Below are 26235 nucleotides of genomic sequence, written 5' to 3'. Positions count from 1 at the left end.
TCCTGTTTCGACAAACTCTGGAGTGTGGGGTCACATCTCTTTTATCCTTCCAAGTTTGTGCAATGTAATTGTCAATTGGAAATGAACCTGACACTAATAATTATTGTCTATTGGTTTTGATAGTATTTTTAAATAATGGCAAGATTAAGTGAATCTATAATTTAGAAAACAATGTATTATTGTCTATTGCATTGTACATTGTCAATCTGACGCAAATTGTAAAACGATTTTTAATGTATTACGCCAACTACAGTTGATTTTTTCCCAATATTAATTATGTATTGTCATTAATTGTGCATCAAATTTTACCAATAATAAAGTACGTTCAACAAAGGTGACTGAATATGATTGCATTCGACATTTTGTTCATTGCGTCATTAAATATAACCTAAATATTCGTTTGCATTTATTGTTTTTATCGCTGTTTTCCCTAGTTTAGATCGTTTCTGTTAACTTTATAAGATAACATATAGTATATGCTTTGTTGTTGTGTTGCTTTTTTCTAGAATGAATCCGAAGAAGTGCTGTGTTTTGCCTTGCAAATCGTCGACATCTCGCGAGCAAGACAAGGGTGTAACGTTTCACAGGCTACCCAAAAATTATTCACTGCGTTCACAATGGCAGAAATATGCTCGTTTGAATGCGGAGGTCGTAAAAAACAAATTGAGCTACGTATGTTCGAGGCATTTTAGAAAGGTGGACTTCGAATCACAAACACCTTCAATATACACACTGAGAGCAGGTAGTTGTGATATCTTTTTACAAAAGGATTTTTTCGGGTATAAACAAATGAACTAAGAGTAGTCTTATATTGTATCCTAAAGGAAGACATAGTTTTCGAATGTCCCCCCTTTTGCCTGAAGTAGAGAAAGTTCGAATAAATTCACAAGAAAAAAATGCTCATTTAAAGTCCTTGGTACTGTTCGCTTATCAGGAATACAGCGGAAAACACATTTTGAAAATACCCGATAAACTGGATTATAAACTAACAAATAATCCAGTATATCGGGTATTTTCAAAATGTGTTTTCCGCTGTATTCCTGATAACCGAACAGTACCAAGTCCTTTTAAACGTTAGTTCTGTTATCCGTTCAGTCGAGGATCCCGTTTTGGTCCGTTCAGTTTTGAAACGGCGGCGTATTTAGACGATCAGTTGTCTGTTCAGTCGAGGTTTCAGATGCCAGGTCAGTTCGGAATCGGCGGTGTAAATTCATCCACTAAAAATGAATATTATTTTTATAACTACTCAACATATGGATTGGTGTAATGCAGTACCTATATTTAAATAAATTTTAATATTTCAACCAAAATTAGTATGACAAATATGGCTACACAGTAATTTATATGTCGATTTAACTGGCAACTCTAAAAATGAAAACTGATATAAAACCCATCCTGTCTCGTCTCCGTTTTGGTTTCAGTCGGCCGCTTCAGTTTTGCATTTACACGTCAGTTAACTGACAGCTCCACAGAAACGCAGACTGATTGAATAGCAAAACTGATTGTTTAAAAACACCTTTATAGAGTAAGAAATAGCGTTACTGACTTTATTTACTTTTATTGCCAGATCTAGCATTTTTTAAAAGCCATCTTGCTTGAAAAATTCGCATAAATTCCCATCTAGCGTATGGTTTTAAATCTGGCATTTTTTGACCTCACAAACAGCTTTAAACTTCTCAAGATATAGTTGGTCTTTTGTACCTTATAAATCTTATGGATAAGATAAATGTTAACAAACAAATGTTAATAAACAACAATTGTTAATAAACACCAAAATGTTAATAAACGCCAAATGTGTAAATACATGACAGAATTTGTTACCTGCATACATTTTTAATTTTATGACTTATTTTATTAATTGTAAAACATGATATTCTTTACAACCCTGGCATTAAATGATTTTTTGCAGTTGGGATGCCTTTAAATCTACCAAAACTATTTTTTATGGTAAATCACTGAAATAATAAACAATGTTTCATTTGTCTTTCAATTATCAAGGAAATATACGGCATGTTATCTGACATTCCAAATATATTTTTTATGGCTATTAACAATTTACTTTTAAAACAAGCTATTTTTTTTTTAAATAATGAAACAAATGATATTTAAATTTAATTTTTAGAAGTAGCCTTCTAATATTTATTATAATTACCATAAATATTATTTTACAATAGGTATAAGTATCTTAATTCATCTCAATCATATATTTATCAGTTTGAAATAAAATAATTGACCAAAGTGAATTAATTATTATGAAATGGATGCGGTTTAACTACTGATATCATAATATTCCAATTTATATCATTATTATCGTCGACCAAAATCAATCCTCTGCTGGATGAAGGTCTCTGCAAGCTGACTATATCTCCTGGTCATATGCATTGTGTTGTGATATTATATATATACCGGTTTATATTAGCATTAGCCTGAATCAATTCACTGCGGGATGAAGGTCTCCTCTCCAAACTCCAACCATTTTTCTCAGTTCTATGAATTGCAGTGCTATATTGAATAATCAGCGTTAACCGATTAGTGAGACTGCTCGCTATTGCCAGCTGGTTCAGCTTGTATTGATGATTTATTTATTTCCAGGAGCCACTCCCACCATTTTTCCTTGGGGTGTTACTCCGTTGGAAGCTGTCAACAAGTCCGCTGCAAATGCTGGTTTATTGAAAGACAAAAAAATTGACAATCCCACTACTCCAAAATCTTCGGACGTCAAAACTGACAATCTTAAAGCCAAAGATGCACCTGTAGACAAGCTTATCGATCAAGAAGTTAAGGACGCAAGTTCTAAATCGGAACCAGACGAAGTAGACAAAAAATTTACCAAAGATCAAATGGCCAGCCTGATAAACGAAGCCAAGAGTTCAGTAGTGGAAGTCATATGTCTTAATACGACGCCTAACGTTTGTCTAGAATCAATCGGAGATCCTTCGCCGAGAAAAAAGAGGAAATTAATACAGTCCGCTAGTACTTCGAAATTGGGAGTCGCAGCTTTGTTTGGTGATAAAGGGGAAAATGCAGAGTCTTCTAACGTCGAATCTGATGCATCGAACGGTGTTGGAAGTATTAATGATGATAGTGCGGTGAAGGATGAGGATTCTAATGCTGGCGGAAGTGAAACTGGACGGAAAAAAGGTAACGGAAGGCTTTCCATAAGAAATAAGAAAAGCATTAATCAAGGTGAAGTTATTGTAAAAGCGGAAACGGTTGAAAGTAATGCAGAATCAGTAGTTATTGAGAAAGAAGCGTCAGATTGTAAGGTTGTCAAGGAAATCAACAATGATGCTGGGACTAAAATTTCCATTGGAAACGAAACACAACCACCTCGGTTATCCAGAAATAAAAGACGTTTGAAGCAAACCCGGAAAGTTATCGGAGGCCTGACATCGAAGATTAAAACTAAGCCGTCTACTTCAGGAATCGGTTTGGACCTTTTGAACGTCGTAAAAGTCAACATACCAAAGCTGGGCACGGTGAAAAATGTTGTAGGAAATAAGAAAGGGGCCATTCGGCTTTTGAAAAAAAATCGACGGCGTGTCAAGCAAGGTGCTCCGGTTGTTTCGGGCGGTAAACGCGTGCTGAAGATAGAGTGCGCCAAAATGAACGACGAGTTGATCTTCAACTCGATGACGGAGAACATGAATGAGAGCATTCACAGAGGCGTCGATCCCCGACTGAATATTACGAGTGAGGAATTGAAAGATGTTTCTGTCATGAAGGTGGAGATTGACGATCAGGACTCGGACGCGACTCTTCCTGGTATCGAAGGCACTTTTGACGAGTCTGCCTTCATGAACAGAGAAGGCGGAAGCATGAGCGAGGAGTGTGACCCTCCTAACATAGGTAATATTGCATAGTGTACGTTGATTAAACTACTTAATGAAGGACTCCTTTGATTTCTACCACTCTTGCTCTGTTTGCCCTTCATTTTCAACAAATATAGTAAATTTATCGAATCTACTCCTTTCGTGGCAGTATTCATGCATTATCCATCTTGAGATGAGAGATGTTGCAGCCCATTGCCCTTTCCGCACCGTTATATTTTTCAGTCAACTTGTATAACTTTTGAAACAAAACTTTCTCATTCAAATGCAAATGTAACTACAGTCGAACTTGGTTATTACAAGTAAGATGGGACCGACTGAATTTGCTTGTTATAAGCATTACTCCTTAGACTATAGATACGTCTAGGCCCATTGCATTGCTAAATGAAGCTACGTGCTGTGCGTTTGGTTTGTGGGCGAGCGAACGCATTCGTACACATGTTTGAGACCATAGACCATTTCGCTAGTGTTCGCACTAGACGCTCAGAATTAAAATATAATTTTCTATTTTTTTTACGTCATATAGTATTTTTAAGCGGTCAAAATGCAACCATTCGGTAAAGATATCCATAATTTAAGTTATTTTAAAGAAACACTAGGTCACTGGTATTAAAATACATAATAATATACAAATAAATTATCACGAACTTGTATCAACTTACCTATGAAACGTAATACCATCTTCTTGCTCATCAGTACGGCTACCAAATTTTAATACAACACACAGAACCATCTTTTCTACTTAATTAACTAAAAATATTTCCCACTGACTTCATGTTTAACACAAAAAATATCAATTTTAGCAACACGCGCTCGCAGGTTATCGACGCTTAGCTATGCAACAAACTAAGATTTGTCGGCGACACCACAACAAATCATCTCACACATCTGTAAACCTATTAACTTACTCTTGCGCGTGTCGCAGAGATTATAAGGGTGCCGAATACTTTCTCACTCGCACTTATGCATCGTTTTTGTTCAGGCCTTGCATTACTCGTCATATCAGAGAATAGGTATTTTTAAATGAGCATGAACATAACACAAAAAGTCACAATTCAAACAAAAATACACAATTAGAATTTTTCCTCGAAACAAGCATGGCATTCATAAACTAGAAAAGAAGTTGTTTATTGTAATGAACGCTGGTACCTACTGACTTCAGCTTGAATTTTTTACATGAAATTTCAACTATATGCGTGGATACTTTTTCACGTATGATGTATTGAAATCAATAACCATAATGTTAATTTATTAACATTAATGTAAATTTTGGTTACAGGTATAGATGCGGATTTCGAAGACGATATTCCCATTAGTCGTGTGGCCACGGTGAAGCCGAGCCCTATGCTAAAAGCCCTCATCGAAAAGACCAAGAGCCCCATGACCAGACCCCGCACTAGATTGCCGGGCAGCTGGTCCGAGAGCTCGTCTCCTGGACGTAAATCTTCGCAGAAGTATTCAAATAGCCCGACAGGCAATGATTCTAAAGGTCAGTTCTGTAGATAATATTCATGACTGACGGTGTAGAAGTAAAGTGCAATGCAAACAGGTCAATAGCTATTGATTTGTAGATCATGAAACAATCTTTAGTTGATCGCGGCCATATTTGTAATTTGGTGACACTGCATTTGTATGTATTATTGTGAGGTCATTATGGCCAGTTAATGTTTGAGGGCTAAAGCCTTGAACTAATTTGAAATGACACAGCTGCAATTATGGTACGCGAGTCTCGGCTGAATGTGTGAGTAGTCTGTTGGACTTTTCGACTGGGTATGTTGATGTGAAGTTTGCAGAACACCGACTTTACTTAAATTCCTAGATTGTGATTTTATTTGAGCCAATATAGTTCAGTGAGTTTGGATCTCGATTCCCTACTTTGCGATGGCCTTCGTTGAGTTGGCAGTTCGCAAAGGGGGAGTCACAGAATGAAGATGGATGCTTTGAACTTCTACTTGCTGCAATTTTCCAAATGAAATTTGATTGTTTCTGTCGAGATTCTTCAGACGGTTCCAGAGAATTTGTAATTTTCCGCAACATCTGTTTACGACAGAAACTTTCCCTAACATATTTTCGACCCACACATTTTTCTGTTTGTTTTCGAAAATAGACAAGCATATTATATAAAACGATTTTACTTAATTTTAATGTTATTCTATTTAGGTATAATGGTGCAGGGGACACGTGTGGAGGCAAAAGATTTCAATGGGTGCTGGTACGTGGCTAGGATCGTGGAAGTCGACCAGGAAGAAATGGAAGTCCTCATTCATTATGACAACTGGTCTCAGAGGTAACGTTAACAACATAATATTCTTATCTCTATAAATAACATTAAATTTGATCGTTGAGCTGGTCTTAAAAAAGTCACTGCCAGGGTACTGTCCCTATTCGACAACTCCATCGAGGGCATTCAAGAGACAATCGACAGGCTGCATGAGATCGAGATTTCCCTCTGATTAGCGACGGGCAAAACATCGAGTATGTCGACAGCTTCAAATACCTGGGGTACACATCACCAATGTTCGCTCTAAGGTGTGCGCGCCAAAATATGTCCACACACATATTTTACCTTAAAAATATAAATTTGAATGAAAAATTGTATGTACTATGTATTTGTGGGGGGGGGGTGTAAATTTAACGCACCGGGTGAAGGGTGACACCACCCCTAGTTAAGCCACTGCTCAGATGTGTTGTCCGCAATTTAAATTTAACGTTGCACATCACTTGAGATGACATTTTGCAAAAAGAGCTCGTTATCCGAATGGGAATGGTTGGAGCAACATTCAACTCAATGCAAAGTGTGTGATACTCACGACTATACTCGGTTAAAACCAGGTATTCTTGGAGGTGTTGTGTGGTGTCCATATGCCCCAGCTAAGGGACGGACATGGCCGAAGAAGTTAGCGACCCCCGTCAATGTCATACACAGGGAATTCAGAAATAATGGGAACTGTAATACACAACGGGTAAGGCGATAGCAGGTAACCAACTCGAGTAAGGAAGAATCCGGGTTAAACTTACACACGTGTTAAGAATACGTTTTACGTCGAATACTAAAAACTGCTCTCGGTTTATGCATTTACGCTCATTTAATGTTGGTGTATTACACACACTATTGCGTGTGCATAATGCGTGCTTCATTTTCGTAGGACACTCACACATTCAAAAGCCTGCTTCACCATGCGGCGTATTGAATATAGCCTATTGGTATTCTATTTATTATCTGTTCTGTGGTCATACACCATGAGTTAAGAGGGGCTGACAGGGCTCTAGCCTGGGGGCCCGGCATGGCAAGTCGACCAGATAAGTGAAATTTGCTTTAATCGTAAAAAAAAGACGCCTGCGGCATTATTTTACTTCAATAGTGTTATTATTTTAAAATATGTTTGTGGTTGTGTGATAGAATTTTTTATTGTGTGTCGATACTCGACAACTCCATAATTCAGATGGATGTATTAAAAATACTCCTTAATTTTACTGAGTACACCATTTAGAAAACACTACTATAAAGCCTCATACCGACTTTACCCTTAGCAATAGATAGGGTAGTATCTAGTATATTAGTCTATGGATAGGGGGGCCTGCCAAAGATACTAGCCCGGGGGCCTGCTTCAGGATGTGGGGGCATGGGTTAGGAACCCGTGTTCTAATTGAATTTTTGAGCTGCAAATGACCAACATCCAGCCACAGTGAAAAACACTTTCTTCCTTTACTTAATGTGCTGGTCTTGTTGTGGCCGGGATTAGGTATAATCAGTGGCGGCTCGTCCATATGCACTGCGAAACTGCAGCACCCCCAAGCAAATTGAGAAAAATGTAATATTATAATATACATAAATTTATGTATATTATATGAAAATATCAATATTATTAAGCGTGTATTAAGCTCGCCCGCGCAGCGATACATCCAATGTCCAATAATATTATTATACACCGCCGTAGGTACTTGATTTTGCACAGTACCGATTTCAATAGAATATTCTCGAGTGGGTGAAGGAGGGGCGCGGGCAGCGGTGCTCGCAGCTGGACGCCTAATCGGTACTGCCGGTCAGACAGTCCGATTTCAGTATTTCTCCGTTTCTGCGTCGCACGCTATAATGATTACATTGACATTGTTAAAATTTACTTCTGCAAGCAATTTATGCAAAGTTCTTTATTTTAGTTATTAATAATATAATTAATTATTTTATTTTTATTTTTAATCAACTGCAGCACCCCCAAATATCTTACTCACGAGCCGCCACTGGATATAACTAACATTTAAGTAATATTTATAGGTACGATGAGTGGATTAGCATGACCAGCCCTCGTCTGCGTTTAATAGAAGTTCCCGTCGTCTCTCCTACATCGGAGCCCCCTTATTATCAGGTCGGAGAGAGATGCCTCGCCAGATGGTCGGATAACAGAAGGTTTCCAGCCACCATTCGCAAGGTTCTGCCCAATGGTAAGATATTGCATCAAGATCATTTGCAACTAAAAGTCATACATATGTAGTAAATTATTATAATTACTGTTATAGTAGCTATGTGTTATTGGTACTCCTGGATGATTTTAAGCGAGAAGACTCTTAATCTATTACCTACTCAATGCGATATTGATGATAATAATCACTTTATTCATCAGAAATAACGTTTAGCGTAATGCCACATGGGTGTTTTACACACTCAAATTCCGCGTGGAAAAATGACAAAAATATAGACCACAGTAATTTGGACTGTGTCCGGAAACTTGTACGTATGCTGTTCGCAGTATTACACTTCACCGTGAAATGTTGTATCGGAAATATATGGCCGTATATGTATTAAAGACAGCCCAACCTCTTTGGGTCGTATACTACTACGACATAAAATTCATGTCTAAATTAAACACAGTTCTTGTTTTACACTTTACAACAAACAAATTTAAAAAATAGCCGATATATTGGATTATTTGTTAGGTTAGGTGAGCCAATAGGAGCAAACAGTGTGACATCACAATCATGACATCGAAATCATGTATGTGTGGCTAGGAATATTTCAGTATTTCCCTCTGCATGAAAACACTCTTGAGGTACATACATAGATAACAGACGTATATATATATATTTACTAGCTGACCCGGCAAACGTTGTTCTGCCATATAAATTATTTCTAGTGAATACTTTGGTTGTTAAATAAAAAATAACGAATGTATCGTAAGTGTGTGGGGATGGAATCTATGACAGAAAGAGGAATAGAGCGCTGTAGACGATGACCGCCGATAAAAACAAAAAAAAACATCAACCATTCACTGTCTCAATTCAAAATGAGTAATGATGTTCATAATGAATGAATTACCTGTGACAGGATCTCGTTGTTTAATGTTTATGCAATATCTGTCTCGTCCCTTCCAGAAAATTAGCGAATATTGGAGAGCGTCGTATGAACGGTGTGTGTCAGCGATGAACTCCAGATTATTGTTTCTTCTTCGAATCACGATTTCTCGCGTCGATGTGCGGTTGCCAACCATGATTCCAGCAATGTCGTCAACAACAGGCGCATTGAATCGACGCACGTGCTCTCCAGCTGGTGTTTTATCAGGATTGATGACAATAGCGTGATTGTCACTTTGCAATTCGTGCATGTGTGCTTTGAAGAATTTCAATAATTCATTGTACTCATTCAACAGGGCGTCCAGTTTGCCGACGATGCGCCTGGCATTAGGCGAATTGAGGCTATTGTAGCCGCAACGTGCATCCACATGATTGATGTCCTCACCGCCCATGAAGTAGATTTGTAAAAAAATATGTGGTTCGTTTGGCATTGGCAGCAATGAGCCTACTTTGTGGTATACTTGGCCTTTGATTTTGAACGTAGAATGGAATTGTTGAACATATGCCGTAGTATTGTGAACTATTTCTGTTGCTCCGAACGAAGTCATTTGGAACAGGTTTGAATCTGGAACCGTGCCGATGAGCAAGCCGTTCAATGGTTCTGGTGGTATCTCAATTTCTGGTAGTTGCACTTTTCCTGATGCGCAACACATCCCGGCTGACTCATGTTTGAATTTGAGCGCATGTCAATGGGGACATTCTTTGTCCATAGCACCAATCAGCACTTTCGGATGAGCGGAATATTCAATATCTGGCTCGTACTCGAATGCGAGACGAAGGAACGAAGCGGATGTAAATGTTCGATTTACTTGTTGGTGTTGTCGGTCATTTGCTCTGCGTGTGTTAACTACGAACCGGCGCGCTTGGCTCCGTTCCAATTGTCGTTGTTGATTTCGTTCAGCTCGTGTCTCTTGTGGTTGAGATGCACGCAATTGCGACATGCTTACACGCACGTTTTTGTTATCTTGTTGGATTTGTTTGTCTGTTCTTTCTGCTCTACTATTTTGCATGTTTGTTGCTTTATTCGTTCGACGGCCCAAATGGCCCCCCTTGCGTCTTGCTGGCATTATGCACTGTAATACACGCACATAAAAATAGATAAATTAAAATAAATCGTACAAAATTTTGCACGCACTGCGTTGTGATATGCCGAATGAAATGTCAAAATGACGCGACGCTTCTCTTAAATTCTTCTCGGACGTAGCGCCATCTGTCATTCAACAACATAAACAATTTCGTTCTGTTTGAAATACGAACGACGGTTAAATTTGTTCATACAAAAATAATATATTCGCGATTAAAAAATGGGAGGGTGGGGGTAGGAGGGTGAAAATTTGGGGTTATAGGTATTTTTTTATGCCAAATAATAAAAAAAATACAAAAAAAAAATGTCAAAAAAAATAAAAGAAAAATTTTCTGGATAGAGATACCCTAATCACCTAGCGGTATGAAATATACTTGTTGACCTTTTCTCATATCTAACAAATATACATAAAAAAAATCATAAAAATCGGTCAAGCCATTTCGGAGGAGTTCGACCACAAATATCGTGACACGAGATTTTTATATATATAGAGATATATAGATTCGTAAGTTCCATACAAGAAGATGCCCCTTATAATTGGTACCATCTATTGGCGTGACTAGAAGTTTTGACTATGACAGAACCATAGATCCGAACCCAAAAAAGTATTAAATACTTTTAATAATACTTCAAATAATTTAATACAATTTCGTTTATATAGTTATAAATTTTATAATTATAAAAACGAAATTGTGACAAAAATGAATAAACGTCGATATTTCAATTCAGATAGGTACATTTTATTGCAATGATAAGCATATTGACAAATTATGAATAATAACATAAATTTATAAGGACATAATATTATATAATAATAATAATAGTAACGCACTCCCACCATGGAAATTATTTGTCAGCACTTCCTGTCAGATTGATGACTTCATTAATTATTTCATTTTGTGTTTCATTATAAATTTTCATCGTTTGCTGTTATTCTCGCATTCAAAACCCCATGATCGACAACATATTGATGTAGATTCTGAAACAATAAGCTTAAAACGTACTTAAATATAAAATGACAACGGTCGCCATTTACATTTTTGTAAGAATGCGCAAATATAATATAGATATTTTATATAGCTAGGTACGTAATTTACTCAAACATAATCTTCTTTATATACCTATCTACTTTTTATGTTTGCGTTGGTAGATTTGCAAACATGAAAATTACAATAAGTAGGTACTATCATTATTTCGATGCCACGACTGCAAAGAAATTTCAAGGGGCATACAAGCGTATAATACCTATAAACGGAATATAATAAAAGTAGACTTACCCATTAACTTATTTTATCAGCCATCGGATTGCAAAACCTTTTTATCAACATGGTTTAAAAACGCCGAACAGCAGGATTATTCTGACAGTTGACATTAATGTCCACTCGAAAAATAATGCAAGACTGCTTTTGTTTTGAAAATATCATGTAGAATTGACATGAAATTTGAAAAGATTGATCGAAAGCTCGAATGTTGATAGGCTGGACCATGGGTGAGCTCTGATTGGTCATTGAAATGGCCTTGTATCATGTGACTTCGTGTGTGACCGTGCTACCATCTATTCTGAAAACTGAGTATTAGGTGGTCACGTTCGCTGTATGGAACTTTCACCCGCCTGGGTATATAGAAGTTAATGGCCCCACCAAACCACACTTAATCGGTCTTAATTGGGCATATCACGGAACCCTACATATGGTGTGAAACATCATTTTTATGACTGGGAATGTCTCAGGAGCAGTTACCCAAGACTAAGGTCACCATGCACCTAAATGTGCTTTGACTGAATTTACATGACTTAAAGTTAAGGTACCCGTGGAAGAGGTGAGCATCTAGATGCAATATTGAAAAGGTACAGTAGACGTACTCTTGGGGTACAGCGTGAATAAATGCCTGTGTGGCCTTAACCTTAATAACACAGAATGGGGAATCTCATTTATAATGTCAAATATTGTTGAGAATGGCCTCTGCAATAAGACGAGTGAAAGAGAAATACAAAAGACTGCACTGTGACTGTTTCAACCACTTTATATCTCAAATTCTTTATTTCGATTTAATTATCGGTATGTTTTTTTTCTGTAGGTCGTTACGAGGTTATATTCGATGACAGCTTCGTCCGAACCCTTAAATGGCCGATGATTTCCAAGGTCCGCTCGCTGGACAGCATTTCTTACTCTCCCAGTAATCAAACAGCACCCAATGTCACCTCGCCTGTCCCCTACGGCACGCGGAAAGGAGCCACACTCTCCGCCCCTCCCGACATGACTCCCCCACTTCCCATCCACAATCATCTCTTCGACCCGAGCAGAGATCACTTGGGAAGTAAAGAGGAGCGGAGGGATATGAAGAGGAGGCTCAATGTCAAGGAGTTGTTCTCTGCCAAGAAGAAAACCCCTCTCGGTGGCGGTCAGCGTCAGAGTCGCGTGGCCGTTAAGCCGAATCCTTTGAAGATTAGGAGAAGGAAGGCCAAGCCTGCTGATGTCACGGCCGATGTGAAGCCTTCATTGATAGATAGTAAGCTTAAATTTTATTATAAATACCTATGCATATCAGTGATCCACAATATATTATTATACGAGGCGTCTAATTACAAAAAGCGACAAGTCCACAATTCAATATTTTCGGGAAACAACGTTTTTATGTTTCAAGCTTCAATTATTTGTTTTAACGTGAGATTATTTTTTCCCTTGTATTCTATGTCGAAATTAGAACCAAATGGCAATTTGTTTCAGTCGATAAACTCTTAAATCTAATAAATATAGGCAAAATAAAATTGGACGTAGCGCTATTTGTATCTCACTTTTTAATTTACTCCGCATAGGACACATATGTCCGTGGCACTGTCATGAGTTTACCAGATGCTACAGATTTCAATATTGAACGTTCCCTTATTGGTTGACTTCAACACGCGCGAAATCAACCAAGCTTTAAATAATATGAAACATGGACTTGGCGCTTTTTGTAATAAATCGAGACTTAAAATATTTTTTTTCGTAGGGTTATGTCGCGTTTTGGAATTTATAGATCAATACATATTGTGTAGAATTATACAAAGAATACGTGCGTATTTTTTTCTCTTTGACCAAATGTGGACTTATCGCTTTTTGGAATTAGACGCCTCATATGCTGTGGGTGCGTATCAGCATGAAATAATAATTTATTTATTATGTATTGATTGGTTAATAAATTTTATTTACGTTTATCTCCTAAACCGATTATCTGGGCTAATGGTGAGGAGAGGCGGCACGGATAGTCCGAACTATGGGTTTTTCTTTTTAAAATACTTCATATTACACATTTCTAAAGCAGACAATAATTATTCTAACATGTTTAATACTCTCTATTTATTAAAAAAATCTGTGGTTTGTTTGCAAGAAGCTTTCTAATATCAGTTCGAATTTTCCAAAGCGGGGTTCATGTTTACGAAAGCGAGCAATTTTAAAAAAAATTAAATTCATGCATGGATAATCCACAAACCGGATAATCGGGAGTTTACTGTATGACATTACGTATAAGTAAATCCATTAGAATTTAATTTCAAATTCTATTATGTACCCTTGGTCGATAGTATTAATATGGTAAATTTTTCATTTTAAATCGCAGAGCTGGCACTCGTCCAACACAACTTATCTCGTTGAAGTCCCGACGTACACTACATAAAATAATGTTAGGTTGGTAATTCAGTGTTACTCGGAGTTATCTTTGGTGGATCTAACAAGTAGCCGATTCAAAAATGTAACTTCCAGAGGCTTCTTTTTTGGACCAAGAGAGCTCGTTGTGATCTTGGCCAATAAGATCTATCTAGGCCAGAATCTATCCCATAACTTGTATAATTATTATATAAATGTGTTTGTTTGAAAATCAAATGCCCACAGTCCCTTACCTACCCCTCAAATCGTGTCAAATGTCCAGTTTCCTACCATTTCCTATAAGATACCATAAGCCCTAGTATCACTTTCGCGGGTGCATTTACATGGCAAGCGGAGATGGGGTAACTCAAATCAGTATCTATATATTTTAAAAAATATGTCCTCAACCAAAACTCACCATACATCACTATGTAATATGGGCCCTAACTTATTTTGGCTGAAATTTAGTTACATGAGGATAGCCTTAACCTTTTCTATGCCTCATATTACTATGGCTTTTAACGACACACGTTGAATGTAGAGCGAAGCTTTTACTAAAATCGCTGTAATACTGATAATTTGTGGCTTAGTATTATGCAAATCAATCAACAGTGGCTAGTAATTTAAGTTTAAACTCAAACGAGATGTGCGGTCTGTCGATCACAGCCTCATAGAGCGAGAATACTCACTGAAGGCATAGAACCGGTTAAGGATCTTGTGAATTCTTTTAGAGTGTTATTCATCGAAACATATAAGGTCAGTGATTTCCAACCAGGACTCTACAAGCCATGTCAGAGGTTTCACGAAAATTCGTAAAATTATGTACTTAACATATTTTACCTACTAAAAATAAATAAAAATTAATTTACTCATATTCTTATTATAGTAAAAGTGGAACCTCTCATCGAGCAAGAGCCTCCCAAAATATTGGCACCGGTCATGGATCAGTCGATCCCCGACGAGCAGTTGCAAGCCGCCGACGTGCTCAAAGACGAATGGTGCTGCCGGTGGGTGGGCGGACAGCCCGTCGGTGAAGTCAGCAAGCGGGTAACCGGCCCCACAGGGAATCTCCTCTCTTCTGAAGACGGCGCCTCGACAGGACTGGAGAGGATCTCGGTGAAGGTGGACGACCACCGACTGCCGCCCGGCTGGGTGAAGACTTTGACCAGACGAAGTGTTGGAGAGTCGGCCGGGAAATGGGACGTAGTTTTGATATGGTTAGTATGGTAACATCAATAATGTGCTTCGTGGCCTCGATAGTTGCGGCTGGATGAGATTTATCTGTTATTTAAGGGTGGACATGCTCAGCGTAGGTCATAATGGAGCTTTTGTTCTATTTTCAAAGCATGATCCTGGACATACCTTAATCGTTGTAGATAATCTATTTATATAATTTTGAAGCCTTATTATCCTTTATATTTATTTTAAACATTTGATGACTGCATAAAGTATTTTTATTACATAAAATAGTATTCTTTTAAATCTCCCGCTCTGATGTTTTAGAATATAGTCATATTTCATTACATAAATGTGCAGTGGTGTTAAGATCTTTTACATTTATTAATTTTTAAACGCATTTATAAAACCATCAGTATAATTTATGTTGACATTATTATAGTGAAATATTTACGTTTAAAAAAAAAAATATTTTTTTTCGGTTAGGTACATGTTCAAACACGCGTGTTAACATGATTTTACTCCCTAGTTCAGTTTTAGTTTGTCAATTTAGGGCTACGGCTGTATGTTGTGGCTTAACCACTGGGGAATGCCAAACGAAATGGCGTATTTCAAAAAAACACTACCTTATTCTTAGGTCAATAATTATTATAAAGCAATCATTTTTCGTAAGATGTTTATCACACTTGAATGGTCAAAGACATAGCTTATAATTGGTATCTTTAGAATTATCTTCCAATGTGTTAATCTTGCCCATTTTTTGAATAATAAAATGCCTAATTCTTGTAAAATTTGGGATTGCAGAGATTATCAATACAATTTTTTATCGAAATTTTACCAAAATCGAAAACAATTCACATAACGAAATATGAAATGTATGGGGGGAAAAACGTCATTAATCCATTAATTGAAGTTACCAAGTAATGTAGGTAGGTATTTACCACGATTTGTGTTAACTAGAATTATAAAAAAATACGAAGTATTTTTTATTTTTCCAATTTTTCAACACAATTGTTTGGCATTGGTTCTCCAGTGAAACTATGTGAAAATCCAATAAACAATTGATAATTAAATACCTACAGTACTACATGTGAGTTATTGTTTTTCCTTTGAGTGGAGTTGTGCCATGGATGTGTTAATGGGTCATAAAATGTCACGATTATTTTTATTACCTTCTCTTTGTCTACCTCTCTGTCCCTTTATTAGTCTAAACTTTTCGCTTATAAACGATGCATTTGTTTTCTCTCAAGCCCGACTGGCCGGAGGTACAGGACCCGAGCTGAAATGCGAACACGCTTACTGGAGGCCGACCACGAACAGCTTGTTGCGCACAGTCACTGCCTCTTGGATTTCAGCGTGCACAGGAAGCTGGCCCGGAGACTCGGCTGGGACTCGGGAGAGGCTGCCACTCCCGTCGCCAGGAAACCTCGCACCTCTAAGGTCATTATACCGCCCGTTGAGACTGTGACTCAGTTGGTAAGGAAGAGACTTGTTTTGATTTTCCAAAGATTCTTTCGTAATGTACATTTATTTTACTTAATATGAAGAAGCACATTTTGTAATTATTCATTATTTTACTTGTTTATCATGTTTTAAAAATCTGTTTATTTTGTTGGTTCTTGAGAATCTTTTAACCCTTAGTATTACAATAATTTGATGGAACGCGAGTATAATAGGTTTGCAGGTTAATTTTATACTGAAACTAAGGCGTAGTCAGACCATTTACCTAGTTCAGGGGTGGCGAACCTTTGCAATGCGTTTGAAGAGAAAAAAAATACATATAATAATAATAAATGACAGTCGCGTTGTATAAATAAAAAATAGCAGGAATAATACTCTTCAAGAATAAGCATTACGTTTAATGTAAATATATAATTGAATAGGTCAGTCCTTAGATTTTATGTGTCACATATAATATTATCACACTAACCTCATCAGGTGGCGGAGGATGCCGCGCCGCGAACTTCTAATTTTGATCGATTTACGATAATTGAGATCACTAGCCAGAGAATGCCTCATCTGATCGGAGCAATTCTCGTGTCAATTTGTGCGATAAGAACCAAACTAATTAATACATTAACAAACAATTTCATTTCTACCCACAAAAAACGACTGCACCAAATAAGAAACATTTGGTAAGCTAGTAATGCAGTAGTAATTCTGGCAGACAGTTTCAAAATTGGTGGACCGAAATGTATGGTGTAATAGAAAAAAGGGATAAAGCTATAAATACGTGTGCTATGTTTTGTGCTGACCTTTGACTCTGATAGGGCTTACGGCTAACCTCATTTATCCATTGCAAGAGTGCAAGCAAGACTACTTAAGAGCGTACATAAGTGAAACGGCAAATAATTTTCAACTGTATGTAGAATGAAATTACGGCCGCGTTGTCATTCGGAGAGCGATAGTCGAGGCGTCTGCACGTCGATTCGTTTTGTCATGGCGTCGGATGAAAATATTCTTAAATCGTGTAAAGATGACTAAAAAACTTTACATATATACTGAAAAAGAAAACCTGTCAACGAATATACTATTATTATTACGAATATAATAATAAACATAACATAAAAAGGACGCATGTTGAACTTTTATGAGAAATTATATTTCGTTCGACTTCCATCATTTGCACCCGCGACCCGCATTCCGCGCATCGCCTAGTCACGATCTTTTTAGACCATGCCTCAGCTGAGGTATAGCCTTAACTGTAGTGAACTAGGTGAATTAAATCTCTTGACGAAGCCAAGCTCGACTCAATTCTAATTGATAACTGAAGGACAAACATTGTCTTATATAGTTAAATAGACGACCCCTTCTCTGCTGTCCGTGTGATAACATTTGCTGCGTGCTGTGGTGGGAGCGCCCGGACGGTGCTGTATGTCTAATATTAGAAAAATATTTGTGCGTAGCGGAATTTGAAACCTGAATCTATTGGATTTCGGCCAACGTGCTTTACCAATCAAGCCATCCATGCCATACCTAATTATAACTAAATTAACCAACAGCTATGCAGCAACTGAAGTCTTATATTATGACTCATTTAAAATACATGGTTAAATAAATCTTTTAATGATTTTCAAATACATAATATCAATATAGATTTTCCTTAGAACTATCTATTAATTGCATCGTAGTATTTGAATTCCCATTGTTCGATGTACTCCAATAATGTACTATCAACAGAAGCCAATGCGTGTTGTGATTAATGCAATTGAGAATCTGTTCATTACTTGCATCCTCTTTTGGTTGACCGATAGTGGAAACGATGTCTGCATTCCTCATTGATGTTTTCTTCATTGACTTTTCTTCTTTATTTATGCACGGAGAATCTGCAAACTGTATAATCCATTCCTGATTAATACCCTGTTTACACGTGCATGGATTTACTGCTGACAGTATGTATCATCGCGGTCATAACAAGAAAATGCACATGTATTATCATGCAAGTTGCTAGATTGCATGCATGAATCAAAAAAGTTTGGAAGCTTCTGAATTTTTATGCGACAGTGGCGAACCTGCCGATAATAAAACGAACTACACCACGCAGACTCATTATGAGGTTAACCGATTTTCACGACCTGTAAAATAGTACTCTAAAATGACAGTATTGCGTCTCCCTTACTATTGAAGAATGAGATTGGCGAGACAGTCAGCACATGTAAACAGTTATTATCGTGATGGTTTAAAATACACACTATTGGAGCAAGTAAATCCATGATTGATATCCATCATAGTTGAGAGATCATTGTCATCGTAGCAAGGTGGAGGTAGATAGAAGCTATATAATGTGAGGAACTTGTCCATTTCTAACGCTAAATCTTTTGAAATTGTGAATGATTTTTGAATGTTGCTTCATTTTGTAGGTACTCAAGGAAGAAATAGTGAAACATGACCCTCTTGCGGCTACAGTCTCTTCGCCGGCACATTCCTCTGTAATGAAAGCACTACCCGTGACTCCGACGCCAGTTCCTGAATCTCTTTCCGCCACCCCTTTGCTGCCTTTGGAGGACGGATATGGTATGTATTTATTTATTTTTATCATTATTTAGGGACTAATAGAGACAACACATTCGTTTGACAGTTTTTCCAGCATATAAATTTAATAATAGTTAGCACTGAACTTAAAATTCTGAAGAAAAATTGACGAAAGTTTTTATTTATTGAACTTTGAACCTCCCTGTCTCGCTTTAAATATATTTTTTTATCTTTTCTGTCTTTTAAATCATATTAAAGCATTCTTTTTTTTATTTATGTTCAAAAAATCAAATAATTTAAACACATACATTTTGAGTTATTAATATTATGTAATATTATTTGATTGTTGGAAGTCAAAACATTTTTAATGAATAGAAATTGAATAAACATGTCTCAATTTGCAGTGTATGTTGGCTCTCTGAAAGTGCAAATCATCGAGAACTTACTGCGGTGTCCTCAAGAGGGCTGCTTCAAGAACTTCCGCAAAGACAATCTCCTGCAGATGCACATCAAACACTACCACACGGAGCTGCAGAAGTTCCTAGGAGACACGCCCAACGTTGCAGACCTGGCCTACGCCCGCACCATCGTCGAACAGGTCGCCTCACCCAAGAGCCGAAACTTTGACGAGAAACCGATTAAAAAAGAGAAAAAACAACCAATGCATCTCCTGACACCAAAAGTGGAGTTCGATCTTGATAATGTAAAACAAGAAGCGATGGAACTTGCCAAGAATCAGCCACCTCTTCTGATCGAAGCCAAAAATGATCAACAATCGCCTGCGAAGACGGGAATTGTTAATTTGAAAGAGTTAGAGACTTCGCCTAAGTTGAGGAACGCTCTTCTTGAATCGGTAAAAGTCGAAACGCCTCATTTAAAAAGTGAAATCAATACGAAAACTGAAAATATTGACAGTAACTACGCTTCTACCCTTCAAGGTCTGCTGATGGAAAAAAATGATAAAACTGTGCACAGCAAGGATTCTAAAAAGGGAGATTCTTCTAAAAAGAAATTACCCACTTTGACAATCAAAAAGGGCACTGTTAGTTTTAATCAAAAGAATTCCCCTAAAATTGTGATGAACAAAACGCAAAATCAAACTATCGATACGCCTATCGGTATTAATGAGATCGCCGTTAAGAAAGAAGAATCCGTCGTCAGTTCTCCGCAGTTGAATCTGACCCCTCGGTTTAATACGAACATCCTGCAGCCCAAATTGAAGAAACCGAGCAGTAAACGAAGCGGTGGCGGTGGAGTGTTTCCGCCGAAGAAGAAGCGCCCGCCGACTAATCCTAATCGGATGGACGTGTGGGAGGCGTTCACGGGGGACCACGACGAGACCAGGTCCAGTTTTGGACCGCTGCCCGAGCAGACGGTGCCCCATCCCATTCCTGACGATGTGAAGGTGGAGCAAGGAATCGCGGAGCCCCTCAGGCCTCCCGACGATAATCTCAATGATCTCAGCATTTTGTCTGGAATGTTTAATGAATGTAAGTACAATACATATTACGGCTCTATGTTACGACCGTACTCCCTGGATAAACGTCAGATTTTTATAGTCAATACTTGAAAGCATCTAAGCGAGATTTTTTGAGCATAGACAATCATCAAAAAAATCGCTATTATATGGCGAAAACGCTATTATAAGCGTAGACAATAAGTAAAAATATAAAAATAATTTACAATGTAAGTATAAAATTCAAACATTTTAAATTAACAAAATTCGCCGTTTTCAAAAATCAGTATAGCATAATAGAGTTCGCCAATGCATTTCATAAAATTTAAATAATTATAAAGTAACCTAAAACATTCGTGCACACACCAAAGCGAATTATTCGCCAATCAAGCTCGTATTGGCTTACGGGAAAGAGCACGCGACGTTCAGATTTCGGAAGGGAATTAAGTTATTATCTTACAAAGTTCAATATGGGGCGCTGCGATTGTTTGACGTTTCGGTAGATACAATTATTTGCTCCGACACTGCCATCCATTTGCATTTACCACGTCAAAATAACTCGAAAAAAGCACCCGCATCAATATGGAAGGTCCGGTCAAAAGAGTCTCAAAAAATAGCCAAATATATGACAAATTGATGGCTTTCATTGTATTTTTAGATCCCCTGCGTGAATAAATGTCACGTTTGTTCATTAACAACAGGTAAGTATAGAGCATTACAGCGGCATAGGCTTTTTTGATACTCTTTTGACCGGACCTTCCGTACCGATGGCGGGTGCTTTTTTTGGGATATTTTGACGGGGTACTTGGTGAATATTCGCGTTGGTTTGTGCGAGCCTTAACCTTCACATAAAAACGCTCTAAATAGATAAGCAGGTATGCGAAAATAAGGAACATTTTTCAAAATAACGTTATAGAAAACAATATTTGATATATAAAATTGAGCCGTGTTAACTAAACGACATTGTTATAATTTCTTCAATGGCTTTTATTTACTCTTTGATTAGTGATTGTTCTTATAAGATTGTAATATTTATATCCATAGTCAGTATTCCGTATTAACGCATTACCGAGAAAATTAAGATTTAAAAAAATACGAGGTCAGTTTGGTATAATATTTAATATGAAAGATAACACGCTTCATGCATATTTATGATATGTATATTATGCCGAAAGGTAAGTTTTAAGTAGGAAAAGTGGCATTTTAATGAAAACCAGTGACGTTTAATTTCAATCAGTGTGAGCCGTTTTATCGAGGCTATTTGACCGGGCCATTTGTTTGTGGAAGCGGAATATTCAATATCATAAGCTGGAGCCTGTTTTATTTATTATACATTTAATTAAATGAATATAAATTAAATACGGAATACTGACTATGGATAAATATTATTATCTTATAAAAACAATCACTAATCAAAGAGTAAATAAGAACAATTCAAGCCATTTTCACTCGTATTTCTTATTTTATTGATTAAATTTGAGTCGAAATTATCTGAAATAATAACAATATCGTTTAGTTATGTAACACGGAAAAATTTTATACAAAAAATATTGTTATCTATAACGTTATTTTGAAAAATGTTCCTTATTTTCGCCTACTTACCTACCTTTTCAGAGCGTTTTTAGACGAAGGTTTAAGCACGAGTGTCTTTGTGTCAAAGATTACTTTATAATTATTTAAATTTTATGAAATGCATTGGCGAACTATAATATGCCATACTGATTTTTGAAAACGGCGAATTTTATTAGGTAATTGAAAATGTTTGAATTTTATTCGTTGTAAAAGATTTTTATATTTGTTTTTATTGTCTACGCTTATAATAGCGCCTAAGCCATATAATAGCAATTTTTCCGATGATTGTCTATGCTCAAAAAGTGGCGCTTAGATGCTTTCAAGTATTGAATATAGAAATCTGACGTTTATCCAGGGAGTACGGTCGTAACATAGAGCCCATATTACTATCAATTATTTTATATAGTTTAATTAAATTTGTGAGGTCACAATAACTACATCTTACTTATTTTCTTACTACATCTTAAGGCTTAATTACATTGGCAGATGCGCAGACCCAACCCGATCCAACGATTCATGCATACCGTCGTGGCTAACGTTTTTACACTATTTGCAATTACACGCAACGATTTAATCGCGTTGGTCCTTGTTTTTGATTGGTTTAAAATAAACATAGTGTTGCTATTATTAAAAATATAGGTTGACCGAAAACTATTTCTTCGTTAGATTGGTGGCAACACTGAACAGTATTCCCGCGCAAATTTACATCAAAACGATCGGGACGACGGAAAATAGAATTTATCCCACTTCACTCACGATCGCTCACGATCCTTGAAAACCATAGGGAATAGATTTTGAAAGTCGTGGCAGACGATCGGGCCAGACGCAATCTGCCAATGTAACTTGAGCTTTACTTATTACACTGGATCCAAACACACATTGAAAAAACGACATGTATATTATACTTTATATCTCTTGATAATGGCCTCTGCAACGATCCCGAAATGTCGAGGAAAGAAGGAAGAAGTACACGCGGTGGAAACCCAAAAATCTATTACGATCGGACTATAATTAAGGTCGATGATAGTCGCTGCAATGACAGCTAGATATTCTTTGACATTTCAGTGTTACCACATGACTAAATAATTACAAGATAAAAAGAACTTCTTATATACAACGTTTTTAAGTTTTCTGTTGAATTATATAAACTTGACTTGACTAGCTTAAACGATCAAAAAAATTTGTACTTGATAGAAATAATACTGAAATGTCATTTTGACATTCATATTGATTTCTATAGTGACGCACGTATATATTAATAATTTAGTTGCTAGGACCCCAGACCCCTAGCAACCAATAATGGTGTCGAAATAACTTTTCATACAAAACAGAATTAACTGAAAATGAAATCAATTCTACTTAAAGATGGCTAAAAGTATTAAAAAAATCCATTGGCATCGTGTACTGATATATTCTAAAAGTTTCAAATGTCTAGCTAGTCGGGAAGTTAGTTGAAAATAGATTGCAAGATTTGTACCGGACAAAGAACCACCGGAAAAATAAGAATACGAGCTAAAAAATATCCCGACAGATTGGAAAAATATTGTTATCTGGTTTTGTTTTTCATAGTAGGTAGGTAGCACATTCTGAACCAAAGTAGGGAAAACAAGTCTCCTATACATGCAATCCTTTCATAATATATCGCAGCGCCACGACGGCGGCTATAACATTTGTAATTTTCGCACTTTATCTGTTGCAAATATCAAAACGGAGATATATTATATTTTGATGTCTTTCAGCTGGTGAAAAAATCAAGATCGTCCATATGAAGCGTGAAGAAATTATCAACTGTGATTGCAGGTATGGTTTTCATCAGTTTTATTCTTTAAGGGAAAGCTTTAGTGAAATATAACATTAATAATATACTGGCGGTCCTCGACTTTCATACAATTCCGTATATTTCTTAAAAGTTCAATTTTTGTCGATAATGCAAGAACTATATGCTTCCGTGCAGTCGCTCCCTTCACCTCCGCTTTCAGAAATATTTTACCCTTATAAATTTATAAACGTGAGTGAGAAACTGCAGTGTTGCCACCGACAAAAAGAAATTAATGACTCTTTTTATACGATTGGGACAATGATGGAAATAGTTAGGCGTTATAGCAGGCATAACTTCGAAAAGCGACCCATAGATGGCGCTGACCATTGACTGGACACCGCATGCACTATGTAGACAGATTAGGATTTAACTCTTATGTTGACTTCGAAATTGATATCTCACGCAGATCTTTCACAGCCAGTCAGTTTAGTTTAATTAGCTCTGACCCTTTTGATCATACAGGTCCTCTATTTTGAGACTAAACACCTTACACTATCGAGAGTCGTTTCTAGTGATAAGTGTGGTATCTAATTTTCAAATGTGATTTGTGCACAGCCATATATTATATTATATATTCAACCAAATTACCTCAATTCTATAAAAGCCTGCTCCATTTTGCAGCGAAAGTGACAATCTACTTTTTTAATGTTAATCTGTTCATTTTTCAGATACGGAGAGGAAGATGGGCTGATGCTTCAGTGTGAGTTGTGTCTATGTTGGCAGCACGGCATTTGCTACAATATCGAGAGGGAATCACAGGTTAGTTCGGCTTTAAACTTTGTTAAATTCGTCAGATTATCTTTCCACATAAATGTTCCAAATCGCCGCATTTTATTAACATTGAGTGTCTTTTTGATGTTTGTGATCAGGTACCGGAAAAATACATCTGCCGTATCTGTCAGAATCCCCTGCGCGGTCGAAGGTCACAGCGCCACCTCAATGACCAAGAGTGGCTCTACGAAGGCAGCCTGCCCCGCATCAGTGCTCCGGTGAACGGGGCCTCCCCTCCGCGCTATGTGCCTCTCCTCAAAAAAAGCCACGAGCTTTCCGGCAACTTGCTGCAGTTACAGGGCCTTCTGCATGCCCTGCGCTGTAAAATGGATGTGGCCGAGTAAGTAGTGTGACTAAATAGTTTGATTATACCTAATAAGAGAGAGCATTATGATGCAGGAAAAAAAATATATGTGAAAAGACTATTGTCAGTTAGTAAAGCGAAACCGAGAAACCGAATGCGTGTCAATGCAGCGCTTTGTCTCTCCAAAACAACACTGAAGCCATCAACCATTGTTATCAACTATTCTATCGAGGATGCAGAATACATATTACACATACGTACGTCGGTAAGTTTTTTAAAAGCCATTAAGCCTTGCCTAAACCATACCATAGTAGATAAAAATATTATTTTACCTATAAAATATCCAAAATGATGTATGGTTTAATGGCATAATTTTAGATATTTTTGACTATTATCTATTATGGCATGGTTTTCGCAGTGTTTAATTGAATTTAAAAAAACTAACTAACACCATCCGTAAATAATTGTAGACTTAGTTCAATGAAAACACATAATATTATGTATGACTGACAAAGTTTATTGAGGACGATTTTTGTCAGATCTTAACAGCCTAATTCCACCCTTCGTCACTGCCAGATAGCATCATTAGTAGCTTTCAGTTGGCGGGTCAAATCGTACGATGCCTCAATAATTTTTACTGTTCTCAATAATTAAAACCAAAGCTGGAAATGGAATCGCAACCAAACCCTGAGAATCCCTCAATTATTTTGAAACTAAAAATGGGACCAGACCTTGGATAAAAATCTTGAAAACTCTGAACCGGAACCCATCAAAAATGTTGGGGTTCCTAGGGAAATTAAAAAAGAAAAATCCCTAATCTGCCTTTAATTACGTATAAGTAGGTAATTATACAGGTTCAACTCGAGGGATACGTTCTGGACTTGGTCGTGATAAGCGAAATTTCGCGATCAACGGGGGGATTCCATTGTTTGACCTCTCTATGTTTACATATTGTGCAAAATTCTGTCAAGTAATGCATTACAGCCACGTTTTACAGCATTCACTCGCTTGTAATCTTCGTCGTTCTCTTCTAACAACTCCATGCATTGATTGTGAAGAGAAAGGGCCTTTTCAATGGTTTTAACACTTAACTTCCGCACAGGAACAGGTTCGGAGACGTCATTTTCTAGGGATGTAGGTATGGCAGTCCATTTCCTATTATTGACTTATCTCTTCGATGATATTTTGAATATCATTTTCATAATTGCAGTGAACTTCAACAGTTTCACTTGAACAACCCTTTCCAAACATCCTTCATACACGACTGGGTGACTTCATTCCA

General features: G+C 37.1%; 1 protein-coding gene across 1 annotated transcript in view; it reads left to right on the top strand.

Annotated features, from left to right (window-relative positions):
- The first annotated feature begins 185 nt into the window (after window positions 1–185).
- LOC147069240 (uncharacterized) overlaps window positions 186–26235 on the top strand; it is a 34558-nt gene continuing 8508 nt past the window's right edge. Inside the window, exons 1-14 of the mRNA XM_085950933.1 lie at window positions 186–334; window positions 507–742; window positions 2593–3849; window positions 5110–5319; window positions 5991–6117; window positions 8104–8270; window positions 12337–12768; window positions 14770–15100; window positions 16310–16535; window positions 18920–19073; window positions 19436–20521; window positions 23799–23859; window positions 24547–24637; window positions 24748–24989. Of these exons, the coding sequence (XP_085807059.1) occupies window positions 508–742; window positions 2593–3849; window positions 5110–5319; window positions 5991–6117; window positions 8104–8270; window positions 12337–12768; window positions 14770–15100; window positions 16310–16535; window positions 18920–19073; window positions 19436–20521; window positions 23799–23859; window positions 24547–24637; window positions 24748–24989 (4619 nt within the window). The 5' untranslated portion in view covers window positions 186–334; window position 507. The remainder of the gene's footprint in view (window positions 335–506; window positions 743–2592; window positions 3850–5109; window positions 5320–5990; window positions 6118–8103; window positions 8271–12336; window positions 12769–14769; window positions 15101–16309; window positions 16536–18919; window positions 19074–19435; window positions 20522–23798; window positions 23860–24546; window positions 24638–24747; window positions 24990–26235) is intronic.

This window comes from Rhyacophila brunnea, unplaced genomic scaffold, assembly GCF_057557595.1.
Source record: "Rhyacophila brunnea isolate RB1 unplaced genomic scaffold, BYU_Rbru_1.0 scaffold_24, whole genome shotgun sequence".
NCBI classification, from domain to species: domain Eukaryota; kingdom Metazoa; phylum Arthropoda; class Insecta; order Trichoptera; family Rhyacophilidae; genus Rhyacophila; species Rhyacophila brunnea.
Note: the sequence above shows the minus strand (reverse complement) of the source record. Positions and strands in the feature narration are given on the sequence as shown.